This window comes from Melanostigma gelatinosum (assembly GCF_949748355.1).
Source record: "Melanostigma gelatinosum genome assembly, chromosome: 7".
Taxonomy (NCBI): domain Eukaryota; kingdom Metazoa; phylum Chordata; class Actinopteri; order Perciformes; family Zoarcidae; genus Melanostigma; species Melanostigma gelatinosum.
In genome coordinates, this window is record NC_136640.1 from 22,911,870 (window position 1) to 22,938,625 (window position 26,756).

Sequence of the window (26,756 nt, forward strand, 5' to 3'; positions counted from 1 at the left end):
CTGCGGGTCAGAGTCTGCACTCAGATCACAGTCCCTCTGGATGGGGAGCACGCACGCACACACACACACACACACACACACACACACACACACACACACACACACACACACACACACACACACACACACACGGAATTTACAGGTGGATTCTGATCATTCCCCTTTATTACATAATATATTTGTGACTCGTGTAAAGTTGCTCTGGCTATACATGCAAAAACAAGTTTGATATACAAACGTCTCTGTCAGAGCTATGCTCTGGTTGCCATGAAAACCAGAGATGCATCTGAGAGGAACATGCTGGGGAGATATAGCTCTTCATAAACTTAACATTTCAGCAGCTTATCGTTTATTTGTTTGGTCAGCTGAGACTTTAGTCTCTAATGGCATGTTGCAAAAAAAAAAAAACGACCCACGTTGTCTGCACTTTCTTAATGTTTGGGAATGTGTGGCGTTCCTGCCTGTGTGTGGATTTAAAAAAAACAGTGTTTCCCTCCCCTTTTCTTTTTTTCTGTAACTGGATTTTCTGTACAGAACAGTCGCTGCTGAAAACACTACACTCTATATATACAAACAAGTACACTTGCTTTGACTATTTACAGCGTGTGTGGAGAACCGCCTTCATCTAAACGGTGTATTAGATGAGAACCTCCCGTCGTAAACAAGCTTAATGTTGTTGTAAACATTCCACTTTTTGTAAATTACTTTTTTTGTCCACACATGCGCTCCGCCTCCTCAGTGGAGAAGAGACGTGAAGCAGCACGGGTAAAGACGGCGACACAGAGGAGAGCTTTTGTCTCCTTCGACGCGACTCGGATGGATACGTTTTAGTTTTCTGCCGTGCGCCACTTCCTGTTTCTCTTACGGGTCTGATGGGTGACCCCTCTCTTCACCTTTAAAATCTCAACTTCGCTCTCTTCACCCCTCTTCTCCGCTGACTTTGCCGCAGTACCCCTCACTAACACTTCCTCTCGCCCAGTCGTCATGGTGCGTGTGTTTTGTCACGATTTGTTTACACATGCGTACATATAGTGTGTGTGTGTGTGTGTGTGTGAACATGTAGTGTCTTAGAATCCCCGCGTCAAAGACCAGGGGGCTCACCACAGTGAGCCCTATCAAACACTTGTTTCATGTGGAACTGTGTACCGCTGAGTGTTGAAGTATATGTGTATGTTGCTGTGCAATGTTCCTCCCGTCTCCCTTTTCTCTAAAAGCCGCTGATGTGGCAGTAGGCCTCCAGGCTGGAGAAGAGGATGTAGAGGAACCACAGGCCCAGGAACAGCAGGGTGGTGACCACCCGGGCGCCCCTCGGGCCGCCGAGCTCGCCGCCGATGGAGGGCCGGCGTCTGAACATCAGCACGCCCATGCAGATGAAAGCGAAGATGATGAAGAGCGTGACGGAGAAGGCCAGCGAGCCCGGGTCCACCCTGAACTCCTTCCCCTTGGCCCACCAGTAGATGGCGGCCACCGACCACGCCACGCCGATGCCCAGGAACACGTTGACGGCGTTGCTGCCGGTGACATTGCCGATGGCCGCGTCGGCGTGCTGGTCCTGCATGGCGGCCACTTTACTGGCGAAGGTGTCTGAAAACGAGAGGAAGAGGTGTAAACAAAGTTACATTGCTAGGCAACAGCTTGGATCCGTGATGACTTCCTGTCCGCTGTCGTCATTCACATACAAGGATTATATAAAAGAAGGACGGGTCGTTACTGTGACACCAATTTTATATATGTTTTCTAAGTAGCGGTATAAAGGTCCAGATTTTACAATTCAAATCTGGGAATTAGCTCCACCTCCTGACAGTGATAGGAAACATCATGGAGAGAATATGATTTAATATCATTAACAGTTTGATGGTTGGTTGGTTATTGGTAACAGTGATGCTCTCTTACAAAATAATACATGTAGAACACTAGCAGCTCGCCAACAATGCCAGTTAACTGACTTTTCTTTCTTTCATAGGTTTCTTGCACTGCAACAGGAAATGAACTGTGACGCATACAACTGAAACGCTCTATAAGGGGGTGTGAATGCTCCAAAACACAGACATGGATGTGGATACATTTTTTTTGCGACGTGCTGAATCACAGAAACCCAAACGTTCTGAATTACCCGACGCCGTTTATCCTCAAAGCAATAAAAAGCTTTTGAGAAACCGGTTAAACAAGACGCGTGGATCCGCCTCTGTTTGCTGAGGGCAGGTGGAGGCTTCCAGGAGACCACCCTCACACCCTCACGCCCTCACACCCTAGTGTTCAGTGCCTTTCTCATGTAAATGTGAACTGAAACCCGTTTGGTCTCTGGTTCCTTTTTATCGTATCCTGAATCTGGCGAGGGGAAAACGGGCATGGCCATTTTCAAAGTGCTCCCTTGACACCTTGAATGAAGATGGGTTCTGTGGGTTCCTGAGAGTCTCCCCTTTACAGACACGCCCACTTTAGGATAATGCATGCAGTATGAATGGGTTGTTTTTGCTGATTCTAAAAATGGTGTATTTGAATATTTCATGGATTTGCATGAATTGGGTATGACAGGAAAGCTAAGACTCTTGAGGATCCAATGAGCACAATTGTATTTATATGTGATGATGTTCATCTCCATAGTAGCTATTTAAAGATCCCCTAACCCTCTTAAAGACAAGGGGGGACTAGAAGAGGTTAAAATGCTGAAATTGCATTTGCAGATTGATTTAATTGATGGTTCTCAGGACATGTTACCTTCCACACTCTCACTCAGTGAAAAGAGCGCCTTCACTCACCTGGAATGGAGGTTCCCAGTGCCACAAACACCACGGCGGTCACGCTGTCCCGGAGGCCGATGGTGCAGCCGAAGTGCGACGCCAGGTCACCGATGACGGCGGTGAGGAGGCCGATGGAGCTGATGGAGACCAAGAAGCAGGCCCAGCCGTTCCAGTACTCTGTGGGCGGGACGCAGGCGAACAGGACCTTCCAGAAGACGGTGACGAAATGCATGACGTAGTCGTAGCAGGACGGCAGGCGGCCCTCGTCGTCGCCGTCGCCGTCACCTGCGGGGGGGGGGGGGGGGGGCGGGGGGGGGGCGTTCAGGGCACATCATGAAGAAGAGCAGGCCTTTAATGCGTTTTAAACGTGCACAGAACCTTGACATAGCTGGCTGAGAGTGTAGTTAAAGGGTGCCAGAGTCTCCTTGTGACAGCTGTTTGTTCACTCCAGTAATACGTCAACACACACACACACACACACACACACACACACACACACAGAGGGAGCTCACCTGCGCTGACAGTGACCGCCTCCACAAACTGCTCCCTCCAGGAGTGCGTGCCGATCACCAGCGCCAAGTTGGTCTTCTTAATGAGCTTGTCCACGGTGCTCTGCCAATCAGGGGCACAAAACATACTTCATTAGCAAACCAGCTATAGGACAGGTGACAGGGGTCACTCAGGTGAGACCGAGCTTGTTTGCTGTGCTGTTGCATTGTGGGAAATGTAGGAAAAGTTGGCACATCTAGGCCTCTGCTACTGTGATTTTGACATTCTGGGTAAATCGGCTTATTCACTTTCTGGCAGAAGATTAAGATGTGGAATGACACCACTCTCATATCCGTACGGTAAACGTGAAGCTACAGCCTGGAGCCAGTTAGCTTAGCTTAGCATACAGAAACAGCTGGCCTTGATGGGTTAATGGTTAACGGCACCTCTAAATTTTATCTAGTTCGTATAATCCGTACGGACTATGAACTCAAGTTAACCCAAAGCACGAGCAGAGCCATGTTCCTCACCATGTTCCTCACCATGTTCCTCACCATGTGTTACAACTGCTCTATGCAGACGTGCTGAAGTTTGCTTTGCAGAGGATTTTTAATGCATTTGTATTGGAGTAAAACCTCTAAAGTGCCTTAAAGTAAAAACAACAGTAGAAAAACATCGACATCAGAACAGATATGCAGTGCTTTCCCCCCCTTTTTTCGGAGAAACACACTTCAGTAAGATGAACAACAAAATACGAACATGAGCAGACAACACGACCCACCTACCAAACAGAGAACCTCAGTCCACACACATTGATCTCCGGTGTACTTCATCTAAATGCCAATCATACAGAATTGCATTACTTTCCCCTGCTGGTTCCCACTCCCCGCGAGTCATAAGAGACAAGGTCAATTGTAATATATGTCTGCGAGGGGTCTATTGACTCCCTAATCAAATGGAGGATGAGAATATTGAATTTTGGAGCGATGATAGGACGGCAGGCTCTCATCCATCTCTTTTGTTGACGTTGTTTGTTCTCTCTCCCCTGCTGTAATTAGTTCCCAAACAACCCATGCGCTGCTGGTTGTTAATTGGCTCAAAGTTAGACGGGGTGTTTGATGCGTTTGCTGAACTCATCCGTGTTATTTAGGGAGTGGGAATGAGCACAAGAGGGCTTATTAGGTCCTGAGAAAAACACACACACACACACACAGGACCACGGCATGCTTGTTCATGAATTCTTTCGAATCTTTGAAACACCAGGACTTGTTGACATTTAAATAATTTATTCCGTGCATTTAGACGGACTCAGAGGCCTAGAAACAATACGATACTTCCCCTCAGTGCTGCCGGTAAAACAGCATGCGATTTAGTTCCCAAAAAGTATGATGCACACGAGGGAACTTTCCTTAATTTAGATTCCGTCTTTTGAATTTTTTCTTAAGAGCATTTAAAACAGATGGATTTGCATTAGCGCATCCTTGTCTGTGTTGGACCTTCAGTGAATTGAGACTCATTGCTATGCCAGTGAGCTGAGCTCATTTTACTGCCGGCTTTTATTTGCTTACTGAGCCCAGTGCACGTTTCATATATATTTGAATTGCTCGCAGTCCTCTTCCTACGATGTTGCTCGTGGTGACACAGCTCGGTGGAAGCCCGAGAGGCAGACGGAGCAGACGCTCTGTGCATCGAGTTTGAATTCTGCACGCTTCAATCTATCTGCTGCATCCAGGGCAACTCATGCACTTTCAATAATTCAAACAAGTATTCGGGCTGCTGGCTGACAGGGCTAAGGGTTCACGAGTGTGAGAGAAACGGTACTGGTGGATTACATAACAAGTCCAGAAGAGCACAGTTCAGTCCCTTATGGCCACAAACACGATACAGTGCAGGACCACAAGTGTAAATATTCCTGCTCGGGCTTTTGTCTTCAGCTGAATGACTAACTATAAATATGTTCGATGTTTAGTGTTCTTAGCCCACATCTCTGCATCTCTGATATTAGATTGCTACTTCAAATTATATTTGTGGTCTTATTTGCCAGTTCTTTTCCTTTTTATTAAGTTTAATTACAATAAAATAAGAGCACTACATCTAAAGCGACTGTTAAGAGCGGAAAGTTTGTTCAACTTTTGTTATTCTGGTTGTGGAAATACGTAAATGTAATTTCACTTGAATACATTGGATGCATGAATAGACATTTAATACGAATTTCGTTTGACGAAAACCTGTTATGAATGTCGGAAGTAATTGCATTTATTTTCTTTTAATAAAAGTTTTTACTTTTTAGACTTTCAAACGCTTTCGGCGTTATTAGAATTTGTTTGGATCACGCAGCCACCTCTGCTATCGTCAATAAGTCATCCCCACGTTCACCTTCAGGACATTTGAATTTAAAAAAGCACAAAACACAAAGAACGGAAACCCCCGTGAGGAACATAATAAATGAATGGTGCACCTTGAACTCATACGACTCCTCGATGACCACCTCCAGGCGGCTGTGCTCCCCCAGGATGGGCTTCCCCATCTCAGCTATCCTCCGGGCCTCCTCCTCCTCGGAGCTCATCTGCCCCTCCGCCCCCTCTGTGGGGGGGAAACAAGGAGGACACCAACAGTGAAACTCAAGGTGCGTGTCACAGATATTTACCGAGCTCCATCGCTGTCAACGACTGTGAGTGAGCATGTTATTTAGAGCTGTGCCGCATCGACGCATGAAATATGTACCCGAGTCGGTGCGTGTGTTCTCACACAGCATGGGACAGGGACATGAGAGGATGACAGATGGATGATATCTGTGTGTGTGTGTGTGAGGAAGCAGAAAAACAACAACACTGCGACACACACACACACACACACATCTACACAGAGCAGGTGTTTAAACACTAACACTATTCGGTTGGTTGACCACTGAGCTGAAGTTCAGAATCAAACAGAAAATATTTTATTAAAGGTATAGGTTATATACACGGGCTGTGATTTGGTAATTATATGTGTTTAAAACAAAAACTAAAATCCGATGCTTTTAAATGTCTGCTCTGTTAAGCACTTTGTGATACTACTGTCTGTGAAAAGCGCTATATAAATAAAATTCATTCATTCATTCATGTCAGGCTTCTTCTCCTGTCTGCTAAAAACAAATGACAGAAATGACAGCCTGGGCTCTGGCTCTCACTGCATAGTCAATACCTTTAGAGGGATTTTCTCACTGATTAGATTAGTTTTTTTGATGCATCACAAATATGTTTCTACTTAATAAGGCTCACTGTTATTACGACTAACAGAAACGATGTAAATGAGGCCCAGGTGAGGGACAATGACTGAGTGAGTGAACTCAGCTTCCCTGGATGATTCCAGGCCAGACACTGATGAACCAACATCAAGTGATAACACAGTATAAACATGGTTTTTCCCCCCAAAGATGTGCAAGTTTAAGAGGCTGAACTGCTGAGCAGAAGAGTTGCGCATTTTAATGTTTGATTCTCTTTCTCGCAAATCAGCGGGGAGCAAAGCGCCGAGTCAGGCTGAATACATATCATTCTCTTGGTGAACGTGCTGATGCTTCGGTGTGGCTTAAACCGCTGCTCCTAAAGTATCTCAGATGAGAAATGGGTTTGTGATAATGTTAAGCTCAGATCAGCCTCCGAGCTAGAGCTGGAGTTCACGAATCTGCCATTATTTCGTAATCAAATCATTTTTCAAGAACAGACATCAACCGTTTCCTAGTTTCAGCTTCTCAGTTATGACGATTTGCTGCTTCTCACCGTTTTATTGCATTAAAAACTAAATAATGAGCAAACAAGACACCTGAAGACATCATCTTCTGACATTCTACAGAACACACGTCAAACAAATAATGAAAACACTCCACTCGGAGGAATACTCAGATGGTCTCACCTTGGCTGAGCAGCAGAGCTGTGAAGAGGACAGAGGGGAACAGAATAAAGAGCATGAGTAATGGCACGCATTGAGCCTGACAGCAACATCTAACAACACATCAAACTCCACGCTACGCTCGGATGAAAGCACTAACACACACTCACGGTTCGGAGAGAGTTCCTGCGTACACGGCTTCACTGTAAGTGTTTACCATTAACAAGAAGCCTCTCCTGTTGTCCCTCCGTCTGACAGCTGCTGGCTCTTTCCTAATCTCTGAGTTCATAACACACTGCGGAGACGGCCTCTTAATGCAACGGGTCTGACTTCTAGGAACATCTTCTGAAATTCAAATAAACATTCCTCTCTCTGTCTCTGTCTGTCTCTCTGTTTCTCTCTGTCTGTCTGTCTCTCCCTCTCTGTCTCTCTGTTTCTCTCTCTGTCTGTCTCTCTGTCTCTCTGTCTGTCTCTCTGTCTCTCTGTCTGTCTCTCTCTGACTCTCTGTTTCTCTCTGTCTGTCTGTCTCTCCCTCTCTGTCTGTCTGTCTGTCTCTCCCTCTCTGTCTCTCTGTTTCTCTCTCTGTCTGTCTCTCTGTCTCTCTGTCTGTCTCTCTGTCTGTCTCTCTCTGACTCTCTGTTTCTCTCTGTCTGTCTGTCTCTCCCTCTCTGTCTGTCTGTCTGTCTCTCCCTCTCTGTCTCTCTGTTTCTCTCTCTGTCTGTCTCTCTGTCTCTCTGTCTGTCTGTCTCTCTCTGTTTCTCTCTCTGTCTGTCTCTCTCTGTCTCTGACTCTCTGTTTCTCTCTATGTTTCTCTCTGTGTCTCTGTTTCTCTCTCTGTTTCTCTCTCTGTTTCTCTCTCTGTTTCTCTCTCTGTTTCTCTCTCTGTCTCTGACTCTCTGTTTCTCTCTATGTTTCTCTCTCTGTCTCTGACTCTCTGTTTCTCTCTCTGTTTCTCTCTCTGTCTCTGACTCTCTGTTTCTCTCTCTGTTTCTCTCTCTGTTTCTCTCTCTGTTTCTCTCTCTGTCTGTCTCTCTCTGTTTCTCTCTCTGTCTCTGACTCTCTGTTTCTCTCTATGTTTCTCTCTCTGTCTCTGTCTCTCTCTGTTTCTCTCTCTGTCTCTGACTCTCTGTTTCTCTCTGTCTCTCTGTCTCTCTATGTTTCTCTCTCTGTCTCTGACTCTCTGTTTCTCTCTCTGTTTCTCTCTCTGTCTGTCTCTCTCTGTTTCTCTCTCTGTCTCTGACTCTCTGTTTCTCTCTATGTTTCTCTCTCTGTCTCTGTCTCTCTATGTTTCTCTCTCTGTCTCTGACTCTCTGTTTCTCTCTGTCTCTCTGTCTCTCTCTGTTTCTCTCTCTGTCTCTGACTCTCTGTTTCTCTCTCTGTTTCTCTCTCTGTCTGTCTCTCTCTGTTTCTCTCTCTGTCTCTGACTCTCTGTTTCTCTCTGTCTCTCTGTCTCTCTATGTTTCTCTCTCTGTCTCTGACTCTCTGTTTCTCTCTCTGTTTCTCTCTGTGTCTCTGTCTCTCTCTGTTTCTCTCTCTGTCTCTGACTCTCTGTTTCTCTCTCTGTTTCTCTCTCTGTTTCTCTCTCTGTCTGTCTCTCTCTGTTTCTCTCTCTGTCTCTGACTCTCTGTTTCTCTCTATGTTTCTCTCTGTGTCTCTGTCTCTCTCTGTTTCTCTCTCTGTCTCTGACTCTCTGTTTCTCTCTGTCTCTCTGTCTCTCTCTCTGTCTCTGTCTCTCTGTCTCTCTCTGTTTCTCTCTCTCTTTCCACATTACAAAGACACTTGTATCGTTGCAGTGACGGGTAATGGGTGAATGGATGGATCCATGAATGTGTGAGTTATTATTAACTTTACTTTAGATCCAACACTTTACTCACTGGGAATACTTCCTGATGATATGACAATTAAATATTTCATTTCTTCACTGGGAATCTTATAGGGTTGTATGAGTTATTTATCCATAGTCAGTGTATTACTACAGTAGATGGCCAGCTGAAGAAAAATCAATATCAGTTTAAGTGTACGCTACATTTAGAATATTTTTACAACTTTTCCTTGCCTTGTTTTTATAATATTCTAAATGTAGCACACAATTACACTGATATTGATTTTTTTAAGTGTTTAAAATCTGTTTAGCTGCCCCCCCTCTCGTCCACAGCAGTATACTGCTTTGCTCCTGTGATGGTTCTCCCGTCTGTTTCTCCAAACTCCATCTGTAGTAATTCACTGACTATGGAGAAGGAACTCTGTGCAATGAACAAGTGTAAATGTGTGTATCTCGTCCGTGTGTCTGTGTTCCAGGCGACTCCCCCAAGAGGACTTCCTGTTTACTCCTTTGTTTGTTTGTCAACATTTCACTATAAGGGAAAATAAAATCATCTCATCGAGTAAGAAATACCTGAGATGCCTCTCTTAAGCCAGCGTGGCTCCTCCAACACGATGAAGAAGTTTTCATGTTTTTCGTATTCTTCGTCATCAATTATCCTCACCTGGAATGACTGACTGCACGCACACACGCACACACACGCACACACACACACACACACACACACACACACACACACACACACACACACACACACACACACACACACACACACACACACACACACACAAAAAAGCACAGAAACAAACAAATTAACGACAAACTTAGTAGTATGTAGTAGTAGTAGTATGTATGCAGGGGAGCATCCATACTCACTCACACACTTAATGAAGTAAAGCAGTTCATCAATAGGTAATGTACACACACACACATGCACACACACACACACACACACACACACACACACACACACACACACACACACACACACACACACACACACACACACACACACACACACACACACACACACAAGTACAGTACAGCATAGAGCTGCCCACATGGTGGCCTCCCTCCTGTTTTCTGTGTGAATCACAACAGAAGGAAGACGGATGCAGAGAGAGACGGTCAGAGAGGTGGGAGCAGAGAAGGAAAGTAAAGAAGAGCTTCCCTGAGAAAAGGTTTGAGAGGACAGAGTTTGAGATGGATGACAATACAGATTTATTTGGATCCTGACCAGATTTAGATAGGTGCTCATTTTCAATGTGTTGGTGTTGCAGGATGAGTCCTGAAACCCTCAAACGAGTCAGTGTTTTTGCACTTCCGGTTCCCTCCTCTTGAAGTTGATTTGGGTTTTTTGAATGGGTTTTTGGTTAGATGCCGGAAATAAGGTCTGTGGTCGGCACAAGCTTCAGAGATTTTGTTCTACGATAGAGGATTTGTTGGTAAATATCGAGCTGTGGAATTTTGAAGCTTTTCAGTGTCTTAAAAAAATGCGGTTGCTAAACAAGTGAGAGGACAAAACGCCATCAGGCCGGCCGGTCCGCCTTCGTAGCAAAGTCCCATTGGCTTTTTGTTGAGCGAACCAGAACGATGCTAACTTCTGGGGTTTGGCCTGCCAAAATACGTCACCCCTGCAACATGTCCAGCGGTCACAAGGTAACATAAGCATCAAGTGGAGTCGTGTTTGTGTCCACCAGATGATTACATGTCCAACATTCACTCTGCTTTCTGCTCTACATCTCTTTAGCTGCTAGATGTTCCACCTTCTTTACCAGCTGGTCATAACTGTGTCTGTCAACATATCGGGCAAGAATTTCCATCACATCTGCTTTGTGACCAGCAGCAGGAGACAAAGAAGGTTGTACAGAGATTTTACAAGACGCAAATATATGAAAATGTAAAAACTTGTGTAAAAAGAATCAATAATTCTAGCTTGACTCACGTGGTCTGGTCGTTGGAGAACTCCAGCTGTCCTCTGGCATCCTCGTAGTCCTCGCCGGACTTGGCGGTGCCCGACTCGGTGCGGTACGGCAGGATGACGGTGCCGCGGGCACCGGAGTTGCGCACCACCGTCACCTCCATGGTGCCCACGCTCTCGCTCACCCGCACCATGCGCTCGCTGAACGTGAAGATGCCGGCGTGGTCGTCGTCCAGGATGGTCACCGTGGCGACCAGGGGCTCGAGCAGGCGAGCTTTGGGTGCGGCGCCCGCTTCGTCGCTCTCGAACATCCCCTCCACGTCGCCCACGCGCAGATTCAGCAGGCGCACGAAGAAGTGCTCGTCCTCTTCGAATATGTCGTCGTCGATTATACCGACCTGGAGAACGCCGAGAGACAGCAGGTCGTTATCTTTAGGCTCCAATGATCTCAAGTTCATCTTTACTTTGACACCTGTTTACAATAAAACAGGCTGCGTCGCAGAGAGTCCAGTACTTTCTATATCAGGACCCTTCTGAGTGTGTAAAACATCAACTGTATATAAGAAGTGGACGTAGCCATTGCGACGTCACCCATTGGCTTGTGGACTGTGGTTTTTAAGTCTCTAGTTCGGCATTTTGGCCGTCGCCATCTTGGATTTTGGCCCGCACCATCTGTTTTTTTGCAACCCGTGAACGGAAGTAACCTTGTTTGGAAAGTGCAGGAGCGATGTAGAGATGCCATATATGGCTCTTGTAACGACCTGTTAATCACTGTGTAGCCCCGCCCTAAAGCATACTCTGCTTTATGGTCTGTTTGACTCTAAATGGATCATCATTTACGAAATGAGCATCATGCTGTATTGAAGAAGACTTGAAACTAGAGATTGAGACATAAACTCATGTTTACAATGTTTACTGAGGGAATAAATCAAGAGAGAAGTCGAGTCATTTTCTCATAGACTTCTATACAACCAGACTTCTTTTTTCAACCAGAGGAGTCGCCCCCTGCTGGTCATCAGATATAATGGAGGTTGAAGGCACTTTCGCATCTTCGTATCAATCCTGGTCTGGATGCTTGTGCTGAATGCAGAGAAGAGGCACGGCAAGGAGCATCTCCCTCAGCAGACTCATAAACAGAGGCTCCGGTTACACCTCTCATCTACATGAGATTGTTATCCAATCATGCCCCCGCGCATTAACCTAGAGGTGGGCGCTCCCAAATCAGATTAGGCTGGCATTGTAATCCAATGAGCCAGACCACGTCCTGCTGTGTGTTCAGACTTAAACATATTCTGGTTGGTATTGGCCATGATGCAACATGCACAGATGAAATAGGCGAAAATGTGATTCCTTTTTGCAAGAGGATATCAATTGCTGGTGAATGTTTAACAGATGGTTTGGCCTCTTGGGGGCGGCAGAAACAACAAATCACCTTTTAAGATGATACGGTGAAGTTGTTAGCAAACAGTTGTCTATTTACACATCCGGCAATAACAGAGCGACGTGATCATTCATTAGAAGTCTTTGTGTTTAAAGAACCTGAAGACTGTAAGTCTAATATTCACTCTCTTTCAGCTCTGTTTTTGGTCTCCGCCGACTCCTGAGGGAAATAGAGTGGTGCAGGAATGAGTCCTAAAACTCGTAAATGAGTCAGCGTTTTAGCCCTTCAGGTTTCCTCGTCTCGAAGTCAATGGGTTTTTGGTTACATACCTGATATAAGGTCTGTGGTAACACAAGTTTAAGATGTTTATATAATATATCGTTTTTTTCTACGATATAATATATGTCAGAAGAATCCCCTCTAGTAAATTTCTGAAGTTTTTATAAGTAAAAAGGACGAAATGAGACAAAACCTCATCACAGCGAGCACGAGCCCGCCTTTAGCTTCGTGGTGGTGGTGTGGAGTCATGTGACCGTGGCGTAGTTCATTTAAGCTTTTTACTTCTGGTGATTGCAACGCCTCAAAAATCATAAAAGTGGTGTTCATTTGTGAAGATTATCGAGCTGAACAAAAGGTATAAGAACCATAAACGTGTGTTTGCCCATTCTCTGTAGATTCATCCCTTCGACCACCTTTCACATGTCATACACTGTTGTTATCAAAATGTCGCTTTAAAGAGTAACTGAACCTCCCGTGAAAATCTTGTCTTTACTGACTTCCAGTGATTTAACTTCTCATCTTGCGGCAGTGATGTAGAGATGTACTCCAGGACTCTCTGACATCACTGCAGGGTGTGGTTACAGGCACAACAAAGCAAACTTCTAACCACAGGCTTGAAACTTTCAAACGGCAGTGACTCGCTGTTTTTTTTGTTTGGCTACTTATTAACCTTAATTCATGTATATTTAGTGCTACAACAATTAGTCGCTTACCAATTAGATGATTAACAGCAAATTAATCAACAACAAATTTAAGAATCGACTGACTGTTTACAATATATTTTAATCAAACAAATGTGACGATTTAATGCTTTTTATGCTTCTCTGATCATCTAGGTCTTTTTGGACGAAACAAGTGTGTGATTCGATTTTTTCATATTTTATCAAAATTTCATAGATGAATTAAAATCCATATAAATTAACATTATTACTTATAATTGTCTGTCTCATCTCTGTTACTGGTGGAGTCAATCTGCCTACTTGCACCTTTACTCCATCAGTGGACGTGTAGCGACAATCAATCAAATTTTCATTTCGTGCACAACCCTCCATAAATGTCCAACCGTGACGAGGCGACGTCTTGTTTACTATGAGGCCCTGCATGGAGGGGCGTCACCATCCGGTCTCAAAGATCGGCATCGGGGGCCAATCGAGGCCGACCCGGTCCTGTGTTCTACGTCAGCTGTCACACGCGTGTTTGTCCCAAGAATTACGACTCTTGGTTACAACAAAGAGTGCTGGCTTTGATTGGTTCTGTCGACCCGATCACTTTTTGTTTCACCGGTAGAGGATAGAGTCGCACAGTGGAACGGAGTGAGACATTCAAGTTTAATTGGTTTCCCTGCTGCTCACCTCTGGCACCGTGATGGATGAAATCCACCGGTGTGCCGCTGAAACGGATGACACTGACCTTTTCTAATGTACTCACTGAGCGTCTCTCCATCCAATCGCTCATGGTAGATGGGCTTACTCACACTGTGTGCTTTTGTACGTCGCTCTTCGTGCTTCTTTTATGACACTCTTCAGCCTCTTGCATCACTCTCCCCTTCTTTTGATCTTACATCAAACTTAGAATGTGAGGAGAGATTTCCCGGCTGACCTCGTGCAATCACCCTGCATGCTTTTCATTCACACAGCCTGGTGCCCTTTAGAAATATAAATATTCTCGATTTCTTCAGTTCAGATTGCGGAAGAAAAAAAAGGTCTGGAATATAAGACGGCAAACTTTGAAGCAGGTCACTTTGACTGATCATCGAACTCTGTGCCTTTTTTTCAGATAATAGTGCTGGAATCATTTCAAGTACCAGATGTTATTTTAGTTTTTGATCGTAACTTTTTCTAATCGGACTCCTATTATTTAAAAAGCGCTACATTAATCACGTCCTGTTTGAGGTATTCAAAACTAGAATTCCGGCCTTGTGGTTGTGGTTGTATGCCTATTTTCTTATTTTGGTATTTTTGTCATACAGATAAGCGGTGAGGATTGCTGGGTGATAAGTGTGTTGATGTACAAATATCTGAGGAGACGATGATGTGCATATGCCTCATAACTAGTGACCCATCATAATAGTGTGCAGCGAGGCCGATCATAACTATCTTACACCACCGTCCCTTCAGGAAAAAACCTTTTTATTTCTAAGAGTGAAATACATTCGAGGAGCAGCAGATAGTAGCAGTGGTAGTAGTATTAGGAGTACTTTTACTTACTCGGATACATTCATCTCTATTTTTTATTAATTTAATTAGAAAGTTTGTTACCCGGCCGCCATGTTGAAACCATCGAGCCAAAACCAAGCACCGCCCACCGGCCGACGCTGACTTTCTCCCTTCTTGACTTGGTTTGTGGTGGTTTCAGTGTCTCCCTCTTCTCCTCACTCACCTTAATCTCTCTGCGGGTCTCTCCGGGTTTGAACACCAGCGTTCCTTCGCTGTACTTGTAATCCGATCCGGCGTTGGCGGACCCGTCCTCCGTCCTGTAGTCCACGTAGAAGGTGTTCTCTCCCAGACCTCCTAAACACCAGGAATAAAAAACAGAATAACGCCACCACACTTTCATTTAACATTCCAATGGATCTGATATAAAAAGAATGACTGCATCTGTGTTGAACAATTATTAAAATAATATGTTCTGTTTACATTATAGTTATATGAGGAGATTCTTCTGCAATGAGAAGATTGTAAAACACTGTTATATTTTCACACTCTGCTCTGATTTACAAGGAAAGTGCTTCTTGTTATCGTTGCAACATTACTGCTGTCGAAGTTTCCTTTGTTGTGGAATGTAGTTCAACACTGTACTGCAGATTAGACCTGAATATATGGCTTTACTTTCAAAACACAAATAAAGCAGCAATGTCCATCACTGAGGTAAAATAGTGAAACTATGTCTATTTACTGCAGTACAATATTCTTTTAGCTACTTGTACTTTCCCTTGTCTGTTACTTTATTATTCCTTTCAATTTTTAATTCAAACCTTAGAAAATCATCTTAGAAAATACAATACCTTATACATGTATAATACCTCCCGGTAGAATAAACGACCCCAGAATAAAGAACTCAAGTAAGATCTTAAATGCAGGACTTTTACTGAAAGGGGAAGTGTGGTATGTATTATTGCTTCAAGTTCGGATTGCAAATACAATGTGCACTGATCAAAGACAGATACAAACATGTAATTGAAACGTAAGCGTTCATCTGAAGAATACCCACCCTGGCAAACTACAGCCAGCGTCAGGATGCCACAGTTCTCCATGCACTGACTGTGGGCGCTTTCGAACGAGATGCGGCTGCACACTCCCAGGTCTTCCTCTTCTGGCGCCTCCTCGTCGGTCACGGCCGTGCGGCGAGCGTTGTCGGCCGCGTGCCTCTTCAGGACGTTACCGGCTCCGATCATCATGCGGGTCGCCTTGATGGAGACAGACGGACAGGAGGAGGATCCGTTTTTACAGTAGAAACAGAGTACATCATTCTTTCTAAAACATTTACATCAAGAAATAGACAGACATTTCTTAAATATAATGTGTCGCCGCCAGTGCTGGAGGAAGTATTCAGGTCCTTAACTGAAGTAAGCGTACTAATACCACACTAGAGACACACTGTTACGCGTAAAAGGCCTGCATTGAAGATGTTAACTGAAGAGTTTGCAAAATGTATCAAAAGTATAAAAATGACTGTTTTACTATTTCATATTCTATCATGAGATTATTACTCCTCGTGCATTCATGTAAAAGCAGGGTTTCACTGTTGAAGTTGGTTGAGCTGGAGCTCATTTTGAACTATTAACTAACGATTCTTTTCATTATAGATCAATGTTCTTCACAATGAGCGCAAAGTGACACCTTCACTATGTTTGTTTGGTCCAAACCTCAACATCAGTATGAATACATTTACATTATTAACATCATTAAAGGGTAAATCATCAAATCTGGAACCATTAAATGTTTTTTAACATAAGAAATTACAATCAAAATATTTAACAGTTCATTTTCAGTAAATCGACTAATCATCCAGCTGTACTGATGAAAACAGTTATGTTGAGTCATTTGTAACAAAACACCATATTTTATAAGCTTTTGTAAGTTTTGTGTGCAGAGATCACAACTCAAGTAACTAAAGCTGTCAGACAAATGTAGTGATTTCCCCTGAGACGTAGTGGAGAGGAAGTATAAAGTAAAAGACTCAAGTAAAGTACAAGTCGCTCAAACTTGTACTTCACTACAGTAGTTGAGTAAATGTACTTAGTTACATTCCACCACTGTTTATGACATCTGGACTTTTCATGTACAGTCATCATCCGCTTATAGAGATCAAAAAGTGTTTGAAACAGCGGCGCTTCAGTAAAGAGCGAATGGAGCAGTAAACAGCTGTTCATTTCATAAATCTATATTCATGTGATGAATACACACATTTCAATCAGATGGTAGTATGCATTAGAAATAAATAAATAAATAAAAAAGATTGGTTATAAATTGGGAATAATAATAATCCGCTGAAAGTAATCAATTTGACCTGGACAAACGTGATTACATTATATAATTACATTATATACGGAAAAGTGTTACAATAGTTGTTTAAAATTGTATTGATTTTCATAAAACATTTGTAGTTCCATCATGAGCTGAGTCTAAAAATGAGTATCAGAAATTTAAGTCCTTCAACACAATGTCCTTCTACAGGTCTGGACAACCTTGTATTCACCTCAGGGACTATTTATGAATAATGTGTGTGTGTGTGTGTGTGTCACACCTGTATGCGGTAGAAGGCCCTGCTCTTCTGCTGGTGCAGCATAGCGTAGTAGTTGGCCAGCTCCACCAGCTGGTCCAGCTCCTTGTCCGGATATTTCTGCTTCAGCTCCTTCAGGATACGAATCACCTGGAGGACGAGACGAGAGGACGCACTCATGATCAGAATATCTAAACCACACACACACACACACACACACATACACTGACGGCATGCACGGACGCTTCTTTACATCTCTGTGGCGGGGAGGAAGGCCGGAGGAATTTATGCTTCGGCTTCCAGCTCAACAACAACTTTCTATGATGCTTGAACTTTCAGAACCTATGACCGATAATCATTTTCATGTTTTAACTTCTGTTGAACGACGGCTTGGTTTCATGTGTGGGTTGAAAAAAAAAGTCAAAATTTATCAGCTGTTGAAAACATTTACAAAATGTTAAGATGCAGACCTCTAACTGGATAAAAGAAGGAAATGTCCCTCCATTAAAAATATATATATAATGTACTGCTCTCCAACCAGACGAGTTAGGCCGAAATTGAACTGCATCCAAGACATTCAGAGGCTGACTGGATTCAGTTCTGTTATTTGTTGCATTAGTGATATTGAAATATTGCTGCGTGTGTGTCTGTTTTAGAGACGATGATGAAAAGTTGTTTAGTGGCGTGGGGAAAAGTTCAACTAACCCGTCGACATCACAAGAGTAGTATCATTGAGCAGGACGAAAAATTATACTGCAAAGCATGTACTACATACACATGACATGTCCCATTCGTATCAGTAAGCTGTCGAATAACTGTATAATATCTTAATTACTAAAAAGTATTTGGTGGCTAAAAATGCCAACCATATTTTCAGTTGCGGCAAACAAAAGCTAATGCCAGCCTGGCAACCAACTTTTAAACGTTAGTGTTGAGCCCTGCAGCAGTTAACGCACCACATGGCCGGATGCAAACGTCTCCTTCTATGATTGAAAATGAAATGAATCAACAACAACCGCGATGATGGCAGAGAGCGTATCATTTCGTATTGTAAAACCACGTTCGAGAGTATAATGCTGGAGATACACAAAGTCTGACCAAACAACGGAAAGACGTGGCGGAACCCAAAACCGGTTCCGGTTTGCTCTGGACGGTGATCTGTGCCTGGCTCAAACTGTTTTTTAAACATGGTGTAGGGGACGACCGAATTCACGGGGCCCCTTTAAGGAAAGGGGCGTAACCCTGGTGACAGAGGGGGTTAAAGGGTGGCAGGAAGTGAATGTGTTTTATGTGTTGTATGGATGGAAATAAACGGCCACAAGGTGCAGCCAAAGGGAATACTCGCCTCCTTGTTTGTTTCCACGCACCTACATTGGTGCCCTGACGCTCCTGGACGTTTCCAGAAGAAAGAAGGACGACGCACGCAGTTTCGCTGAAACTGCCGGAGTTTTGGGAGACGCAAGCGGCGGTGTGATTCGCTCAAACTGAGGCACAGTTTACCCTCAGAGACATTACAGCGGACGCGACAAGATATTATTATGTCGTGGCGGCTCTCGGCAGTTCGACAGCAGGCAGAGTGGTGAGCATTCTGGAAAATCCCCCAGAGAGGGACAAGTACGATACCTTGAAAAACCGGCTGTTGAACATTTTCGGGTTTTCGGACTCTGAGCGGGCTCACCGGTTGCTTGCTCTGAATGGCCTCGGCGACAGCAAGCCGTCGGAGCTAATGGACAAAATGTTAGCGCTGCTAGGTAGACACGAGCCAGAGTTTCTGTTTACCGAACTTTTTCTGCAGCAGCTCCCGCTGCAGGTGCGGGCCGCTTTGGCCAACACCAGGATTACTGATTGTCGGGAGTTGGCCGAGGAGGCCGATAAGTTCTTTCTTGCGGGCCAACAAAGCTACACGGCCGCGTTGAGGCCGGCTCAAGCCACGGTGTGGCCGGGGGAGACAACGATCGTCGCAGCAGCAGCAGCAGCGAGCCAACGGCGGGGAGCTACCGGCCTGTGCTATTACCACGCAAGGTTTGGGCCACGGGCTACAAGGTGCCGTTCACCATGCAGTTTGGGCAGGACGGGAAATGCCAGGGCCGGCGCTCAGTGACTGCCATGAGCGTCGGTTGGGAAGGCAGGCTGCTGTTCATCCGGGACGACGTTTCCGGGCGGCACTTTCTCTGCGACACGGGGGCGCAGAGGAGCGTTGTGCCTGCATCGCGGGTGGACATGCTGACAAACGGGCAGGGCCCCCCGCTGGAAGCCGCGAACGGTACCCCCATACGGACTTTTGGGACACGGTGCCTGGAGCTGTGTTTTATGGGGCAGCGTTTCAGCTGGGACTTTGTTACTGCCAAAATTGCCATTCCCCTGCTTGGCGCGGATTTCCTATGCGCTTATGGACTATTGGTGGACGTCAAGGGCCGCCGCCTGATAAATGCTGTGACTTTTTGCTCTTACCCATGTACACTCAGTGGAGCGGGCTCTACCAGGTTGACTAACATGCTTGCAGCGGCTGATGAGTTTCTGCTGGCCGAGTTCCCAGACCTCTCGCAGCCCACCTTCTCCTCCTCCACGGTCAAGCATGGGGTGGAGCATCACATCTCTACCACCGGCCCACCGGTACATGCCCGGGCCCGGCGCCTAGATCCGGCAAAGCTCACCATCGCCAAGATAGAGTTTGAAAACATGGAGCGCCTGGGCATCATTCGCCGCTCCGACAGTCCATGGGCTTCACCCCTGCACATGGCCACGAAGCCTGGGGGCGGGTGGCGCTCGTGTGGAGATTATCGCCGGCTTAACGAGGCAACAATCCCAGACCGCTATCCGGTTCCACATATTCAAGACTTTTCTACCCACTTGTCGGAAAGTGTCGGAAACCCACTTTCCGACCTACAATGGTGTCCAGATGACAAACTCTGTCATTTTACAGCCACATTTTAGGCGAGCAATAGGCGAACCAGTAACTTGTGATTTATACTTGTTAAGCGGCGGCAACGACGGACCTCGCTTGCATAAAGTTGAGGTCGAGTCCTGATTGTGCAAATTCAGATACGCCGAATGGTCGGTCCACTCGCAGAGCCGCATCCATCATGATCTCCTGCTCCACAGAAAACGAATAGGATCCATCAAAGGATTCGGTGAATGAAGGCTCTCCTCCCTACACCACTGAACTAGATCTTCAGAAAATGCCAAATTAAAGATCGCTGTGTCCACACAGGCTACAAGCTGCCGATCTTTTTGTCTTTCATTCCGTCCTCACTTTCCTTCTGGGAATGTTTCTCCCTCTGCGCCTCGTTTCTCCTCGACCTCTCTGACCCTCATCGCGGTGTTTTCGTCTTTGTCCGTCCTCACACCTCTCCTTCTCATTCCCTCTCAAACCCTTATTTCCTCTCCTTCTGCTCCTCAACGGTGAGACAACTCATCCCTTGTCAGGTTTAAATGTGGACCATTTCGTCTTCATTCCCTCTGCATCTGCTTGAGACGGTGTTTTCCGCGTGAACTGAATTATAAAGTCGAGAGGAACATGGTTTACATAAAGACTGGTATCGCGAAACACAAAACGAAGCATGCCTTTGGATGGGAAATAGAAATCGTAACTAGAGCCATTCATCGCAGCTTTTACGGCCACTTTACTGTCTCCTGCAGGCAAACGGTCCATTGTTTTGCACTCCGATCATGTCACAATCGTAACAGTAGAAATCCTGTTTTCTATGTTAACTGCATTTTTCAGCGACACAAAAACCTGTGAAATGAGATGAGAGACTCATAACAGAGCACAATCTGCAGCGATAACGGCGTCTTACAACCTATGTGTGAATTAAAAACTTGCTTCGCTCACTTTGTCATTTCACCCTCTCTGTGAACAATCCGATGTTTGAACATTTTGATAAGATGTTCGGCACCAACCAGTGGTGTGTTTCAGGGACATTTTGAGTTCTTTATAGGTTGACAAAAGGGGCGGGAGTATCAAGACCTTCAGGGGGAGAAGGAGATGCCACAAGTCCTTGAGGAACACCACAGGAAAAGCCATGCTGTGGTTTGGTATCATAAACATTTGATATTTGGAGATTTTTGCAAGAATGTCTGGCGGCAATCTGCAGTATGTTATGTCAAATCGTCATGTTATAGATTAGTAGAAATATAGATTCCTGAAGCTGTCAACATCTCCGTGTCTCACCTCTTTGCGGCTCTCGTCCAGCTCCTTGCTGCTCGCGCTGTTGGAGTTGGGCAGGTTGCCCCCCGCGCCGAGGTTTTTGGCCACGGCCCCCGCCGTGCCGTCCTGGGTCCCGCCCCCGCAGTTCTCGGCAGGCACCACGGCGCCCCCCCGTGGCGAGAACTTGCCGTCTATCATCATCTCCATGCCGCCCTTGTTGGGCGTCAGGTCTCCCTCGGTCTCCACGACGATGCCGTGGCGCTTGTCGGCGCGGTAGCGCTTGCCCATGTACTTGTAGAAGAGCAGGCGGCGGTCGGCGATCCAGGCCAGGATGACACACACCGGGAAGTACAGCAGGGTGACCAGAGCCTCCCATACCTGGAACACACAGACCGTTAAGGCATCGCTTCCTCCCTTTGGGCACACAACTCCGGAAACTGGGCTCAGGTGCGATTGTTCATGATTCTGGTGCAATGTGGCACAAAGTGAGAGAGGAAGGAGCGTCATGAGGACAACAAACCTGCTTTTGGAGGTGAATTTACTTTTCAGCAGTGGTTGAAGAAGTATTCAGATCCTTTACCTCAGTACAAGTATTAATACCACACTGTGAAAATACTCCATTACAAGTATTTAAGTATTATCAGCAAAATGAAAGTACATAAAAGAAGTACAGTGCAATGTCGTGTTCCCTCAGTGTTTTACTATTATATATAATGTTTCTGGACTAAAATTACGGCTGCATTAATGTATATGTTGCATTTTACTGCTGTAGGTGTTTTTAAGGCCTTAATATCCTGTTAGCTAGTTTAATCTACATCAATGCATCACACTAAGGCAACGCAAAATCTATTTCCAGTTTTACAGTCTGTTTCCTTTTTTTCTTCTTCAAAAGGTCAACTCAACCTCAGAGATGGAAGTCTCAAAACCTGGCCCAAGACAAAGCCTTTCATTGATTCAATAGGTTGCACTCAGATGCTTATTCATGAACATCCAAGGAGGGAGACATGTTGATTGAGTCATGTCTCCAAAAATATTAATTTCCTACATTTCCACCTTCACCGTCAACCCCAATCCCTATCAGACACAATTCATCAGGACAATTTAAATTTAAAATACGCGTCTGAGAGCATTTTCCGTTTCCAACACAACAAAAAGTGATTCATGACAAAACAAGAGCCATTCTGCCTCCTGGTAGCTGCCACCTGATCTGTGTGGATTGCATCACTTCAGCCACCTGTATCTAAGAGGGTTCATTTCAGACCAAATTACCCCCCCCCCCAAACAATGCACACAACAAAATTGCCGCCGCCTTTTTGTCTGCGCTGACGAACAGTGCCACTCTTTCTGAGTCTGTCTCACCTCCACGACGCCCGGCGAAATGACGTACAGGATGAGGAAGAGCCAGATGTAGGCGAACATGCTCCAGAAGGCGGTGATGAAGAACACCCGCAGGTGCTTGATCTTGCGGGTCTCGCCCTCGGGGATCGTCCACACGCAGATCCCGATGATCGCGAACATGTTGAAGGCGGCGCTGCCGACGATGGTCCCCGGGCCCAGCTCACCGGCGCGGAACTTGTGACCGCACACCTGGGAGGGACGTGGTGACGAGAGGCAGAGGACCGATGACCAGCGTAGAAACAAACTCAAGACACAGAGTTACTTTTCAAACACCCCTGAACAACATGGCTCGTTTGGCCGACTGAGCAGTCTTGAAAATGATTAAGCAGTCTGAAGTTTATCGCGAGAGCATTTTGATTCAACAACATGCAGAATATGTTATAGTTCTACAGACACAACTGAAGAGGAATATTTTACTTTGGAACAAAGAAATGAAAGATGATTAAGACGGATGGAGAGAGAAAAGGGAGCACGAAGAGAGTGCCGGCGGCATCGATGAATCCACATAACTCCCTGTGATAGAGATACACAGTAGTGTGTGTGTGTGTGTGTGTGTGTGTGTACCTCTATAACAGATAGCAGTATCTCCGGAGCGCTGGAACCGAGAGCCATGAGTGTCAGGTTGGACACCGTTTCATTCCAGATTCGAACCGTCGCCACCGACGTTTCCCCGTTAGGCATAGTGATGGTCACCTCCTTCTCCTGTTGGCCCAAAACACACACGCGTCGGTTTTTTGACCAACTACATTAATTCACTGGATGAACTCCCTTCACACACCCACAGATGTGTCCAGTTATTTGGGCTGATTGCACCCTTTTACTCAGGTTGAAGGTTGGGTCCAAACTATGCAGGTGTGTATGTCAGGTCACTCGATTCATTTTGTTCCAAGCTAACTGGAGAGTGAGGAGCAGGATGAAACAGTCTGAACACACACACATACACACACGCACACACACGCCACCCAGGTTAAAGGAGCAGTGTGTAGGATTTAGAGACATCTAGTGGTGAGGTTACAAAATGCAACCAACTGAACACTCCTCTGAAGACCAACTGAACTACGAGTGACGTCTGGAGCGAGTGCTGCTAGCTTCATTGGGAAAGATTGGCAACACTGGGCTGGGTTTCCCGGTTGGATCATTTAAAAAAGTAAATAACCGAGCTTACACTTGCTAGTTACTTGAGATTGTCATCTCTAGCTTGAACTAAAATATGTCATTTCAACTGAAAGGTTGCCTTTATAGTGTTAAAACTGTCTCATACGTATTCACAAACAAGATCTGCAAATCTGTGTCTGTATCTATGCCTCTGACTTACGACTCGTATATCACCGTTTGTGCATCAGCTTAGCATCTTTCAAAGGAAACCTGAATACCCACCTACTTGTGTGGATTCTTCTGCGGCTGTTCTACTGTGCCGTTTCACACAAAGTACACAAATACTGAAAGCATGTGACTGTAAAATGTCATGCGACTCGTGGTGTTGCTGAAGTCAAAATACTTATTCAGAATATGTCTTAATTCTCGAGCTCACTGTGTGTTTCATACTCACAAACTGTAATGGAATTACTAGTTACAGTTTAAAACATATAGCATTCACTTAAACTGAAACTGACTTTTTCTTTCTGACAGGAAACATTATATTATATTATATATATTATATCCTTCTCTCCGAGGTCACCGGACTCCATTGACAAAAACAGTAATTCTACCTTGCAGAACACGGGACTAATCATGCAGCCCTGCATCAAACAGTTCCGTTCATTCCAAACTGAGCACAGCTGACGTTGACTCAGCTCGTGCTTGCATTCACATCATTCATAACCCGATGATTCGTTACTTTGGTAACCTACGTCACTGCTCTTCGGTATGAACTGAGTGGGCGCGACACCCTCCCAGAAAAGAGCACAGATGGAGTCGAGCTTTAAGCAGGCGGGAGTGTAAATGAGCTCTTACTATGGAATGAATCACTTCCAGTGAGGAGAGGAGGGCGTGGCAGGAGCCATGTGATAATAGACTGTCCTTGTTCGCCATAATGTAAATTAAGGTGCGAGGGAGTTTAATCTGGTATCAAAATGAGTCATCTGAATGGCTGAAAACTCTGCAGGAAAAAAGAACTGCCTGTGCTTCGGAATGAATACAGAAGAACGTATTTGTATGTTAAATATCAATCTGTTCAGCTGCACATGTTAAATAAAGGTTAAAGAAAGAGTTGTATTATTATTGCTTGTCTTTTGCAGACAGCTGACTGGCTTTTCTAATTTTGGGTACCAGGCACCTGAAAAATAGAAGCTTCTGAGGATCCAAATGAAAGAGGTTGTTCCGGTCTCTTAAGCAACTGTACGTTTGAATTGGAAACATTACATCTGATGAAAACAGCACTGTTACTTCACAAAGGAGCATGAGAGTTTCCTGACCAACGTAATGACACCGAGAGGTTTAGATATGGCTGTTTGATACAAATATTCAAAATTTGTAATTATAAATATTTGCATGAAAAAAAGGGGCCCAACCCTACGATACACTGAGAGTAGACTACACCTCAGCACCTCCCTGCTGTGTTCAGTGAAACAGATACACTTGATGATTCTCTCTCCCTCTGGAAACAGCAGAGGGTGTAAACTACAGAGGAGACATGGAAGGAGAGGGACATCTAAATGAATCTCGATCAGACAAGGACATGCAAGGACGATGCAAACACACTGACCTTGAGCACAACAAGCACTTAAGAGTCATTAAATATGCTGCCTGATAAATGGCTTCATATACAATAAGACTATTTTTGGTCGGGCAGCATGGTTCCTGTCCAACTGCCACCGATTATGGAGAAGTTTGAGAGCTAATGGTGAATGCACCATTATCTCTGGATGTAAGCCAGCGCTATATCAACAGGGGGGGGGGGGATATTAGAGGCTGTGATGTGTTTGTGAAAGAATGGTATCAACAGGCAGCGTCAACAAGCCCATAGACATAAAAGACATAAACATATGTTTGTGTCATTTGTGTCAAAGGTTTAACGATTAGCAATGCTGTTTTTCGAACTTAAAGAGAGTAACATCTGTACAACTGACATATCGACTGTGGCAAATTATGAACTTTAAAAAAAAATCTGGTCAAAGCCAAAGAACCTATGGAGAAACTCAAACCTTTTTTTTTTAATCAGAAACATAACAGCACTGGACACTTGAGCTAGTGTTTCCAATCTATTCATCCTCAACATGTCATGGTTTCAGAACGATGAAGACAGTTGAAGAATATTTAGATACAAAATAGGATGGAAGATTTACGGGATGATTATTTTTCCTCTTGGCAACGATCCTGTTTGTCCCAAATAATGTAGAGATTGTACAGGTGCTGTCATACTGTGTTGATGACAGGTGCTTCCTGTTTCATAAATTGCAAGATATTGTATGGACTAAACCATTTGTAAAATAAATAATCAAGTCATTATTAATGATAATAAAAAAGTACCGGTAAATTGCAGCCCTATCTGGAGGCATATAAGCTTTTTTTAAATTGTATTTACCATCATCAAATGAATTTACAACATTTAGTTTCCATCATGTCCCACGCATATATTCCCTCCATTCACTCGTTCTCACCTGGGACGTGATGACCTCTATGGACGCCATGAAGCGGTCCGCGATGATGGACACTCCCAGGAACATGTACATGAGCGACGCGAAGTAGACCACCGCTCTGGCCACCTGGTCGCCCAGCCCGGGCCGGTTGGGCTGCCAGACGGGCAGTATGATGCCGGGCTTGCACTCCGACACTTTCTTGCACTTCTCAGGGGTGCTGTTGGCGTAGAACGCGGACGGCGGGAATGAGGAGGGGAACATGGAGGGCGTGACCGCTCGGTACCCGGGGCCGGTGCTGGGGTCGCTGCTGGGGTCGCCGCGCTTGGACTCCGGCTGGCAGGGAGGCAGCGGGAGGAGGAGGAGGAGGAAGAGGAGGAGGCAGGGGGCGGGGGAGGCCAAGAGAGACAT

General features: G+C 45.1%; 1 protein-coding gene across 2 annotated transcripts; it reads right to left on the reverse strand.

Annotated features, from left to right (window-relative positions):
* Nucleotides 1-1,207: 1,207 nt before the first annotated feature.
* On the reverse strand, nucleotides 1,208-26,756 carry slc8a2b (solute carrier family 8 member 2b; the record flags this gene model as incomplete). 2 transcript variants are annotated; one of them, XM_079271760.1, is made up of 14 exons in its annotated part: nucleotides 1,208-1,584; nucleotides 2,760-3,026; nucleotides 3,254-3,353; nucleotides 5,689-5,813; nucleotides 7,125-7,142; nucleotides 9,496-9,599; nucleotides 10,868-11,241; nucleotides 14,883-15,013; nucleotides 15,714-15,909; nucleotides 17,250-17,375; nucleotides 21,397-21,750; nucleotides 22,732-22,959; nucleotides 23,335-23,472; nucleotides 26,370-26,756. In XM_079271760.1, 14 exons carry the CDS (start codon nucleotides 26,754-26,756, stop codon nucleotides 1,208-1,210), a joined length of 2,925 nt encoding a protein of 974 aa, XP_079127886.1. The 2 variants fall into 2 exon arrangements, with proteins under 2 accessions (XP_079127886.1, XP_079127887.1); XM_079271761.1 differs by lacking the exon at nucleotides 7,125-7,142 and having other exon boundaries at nucleotides 26,370-26,687.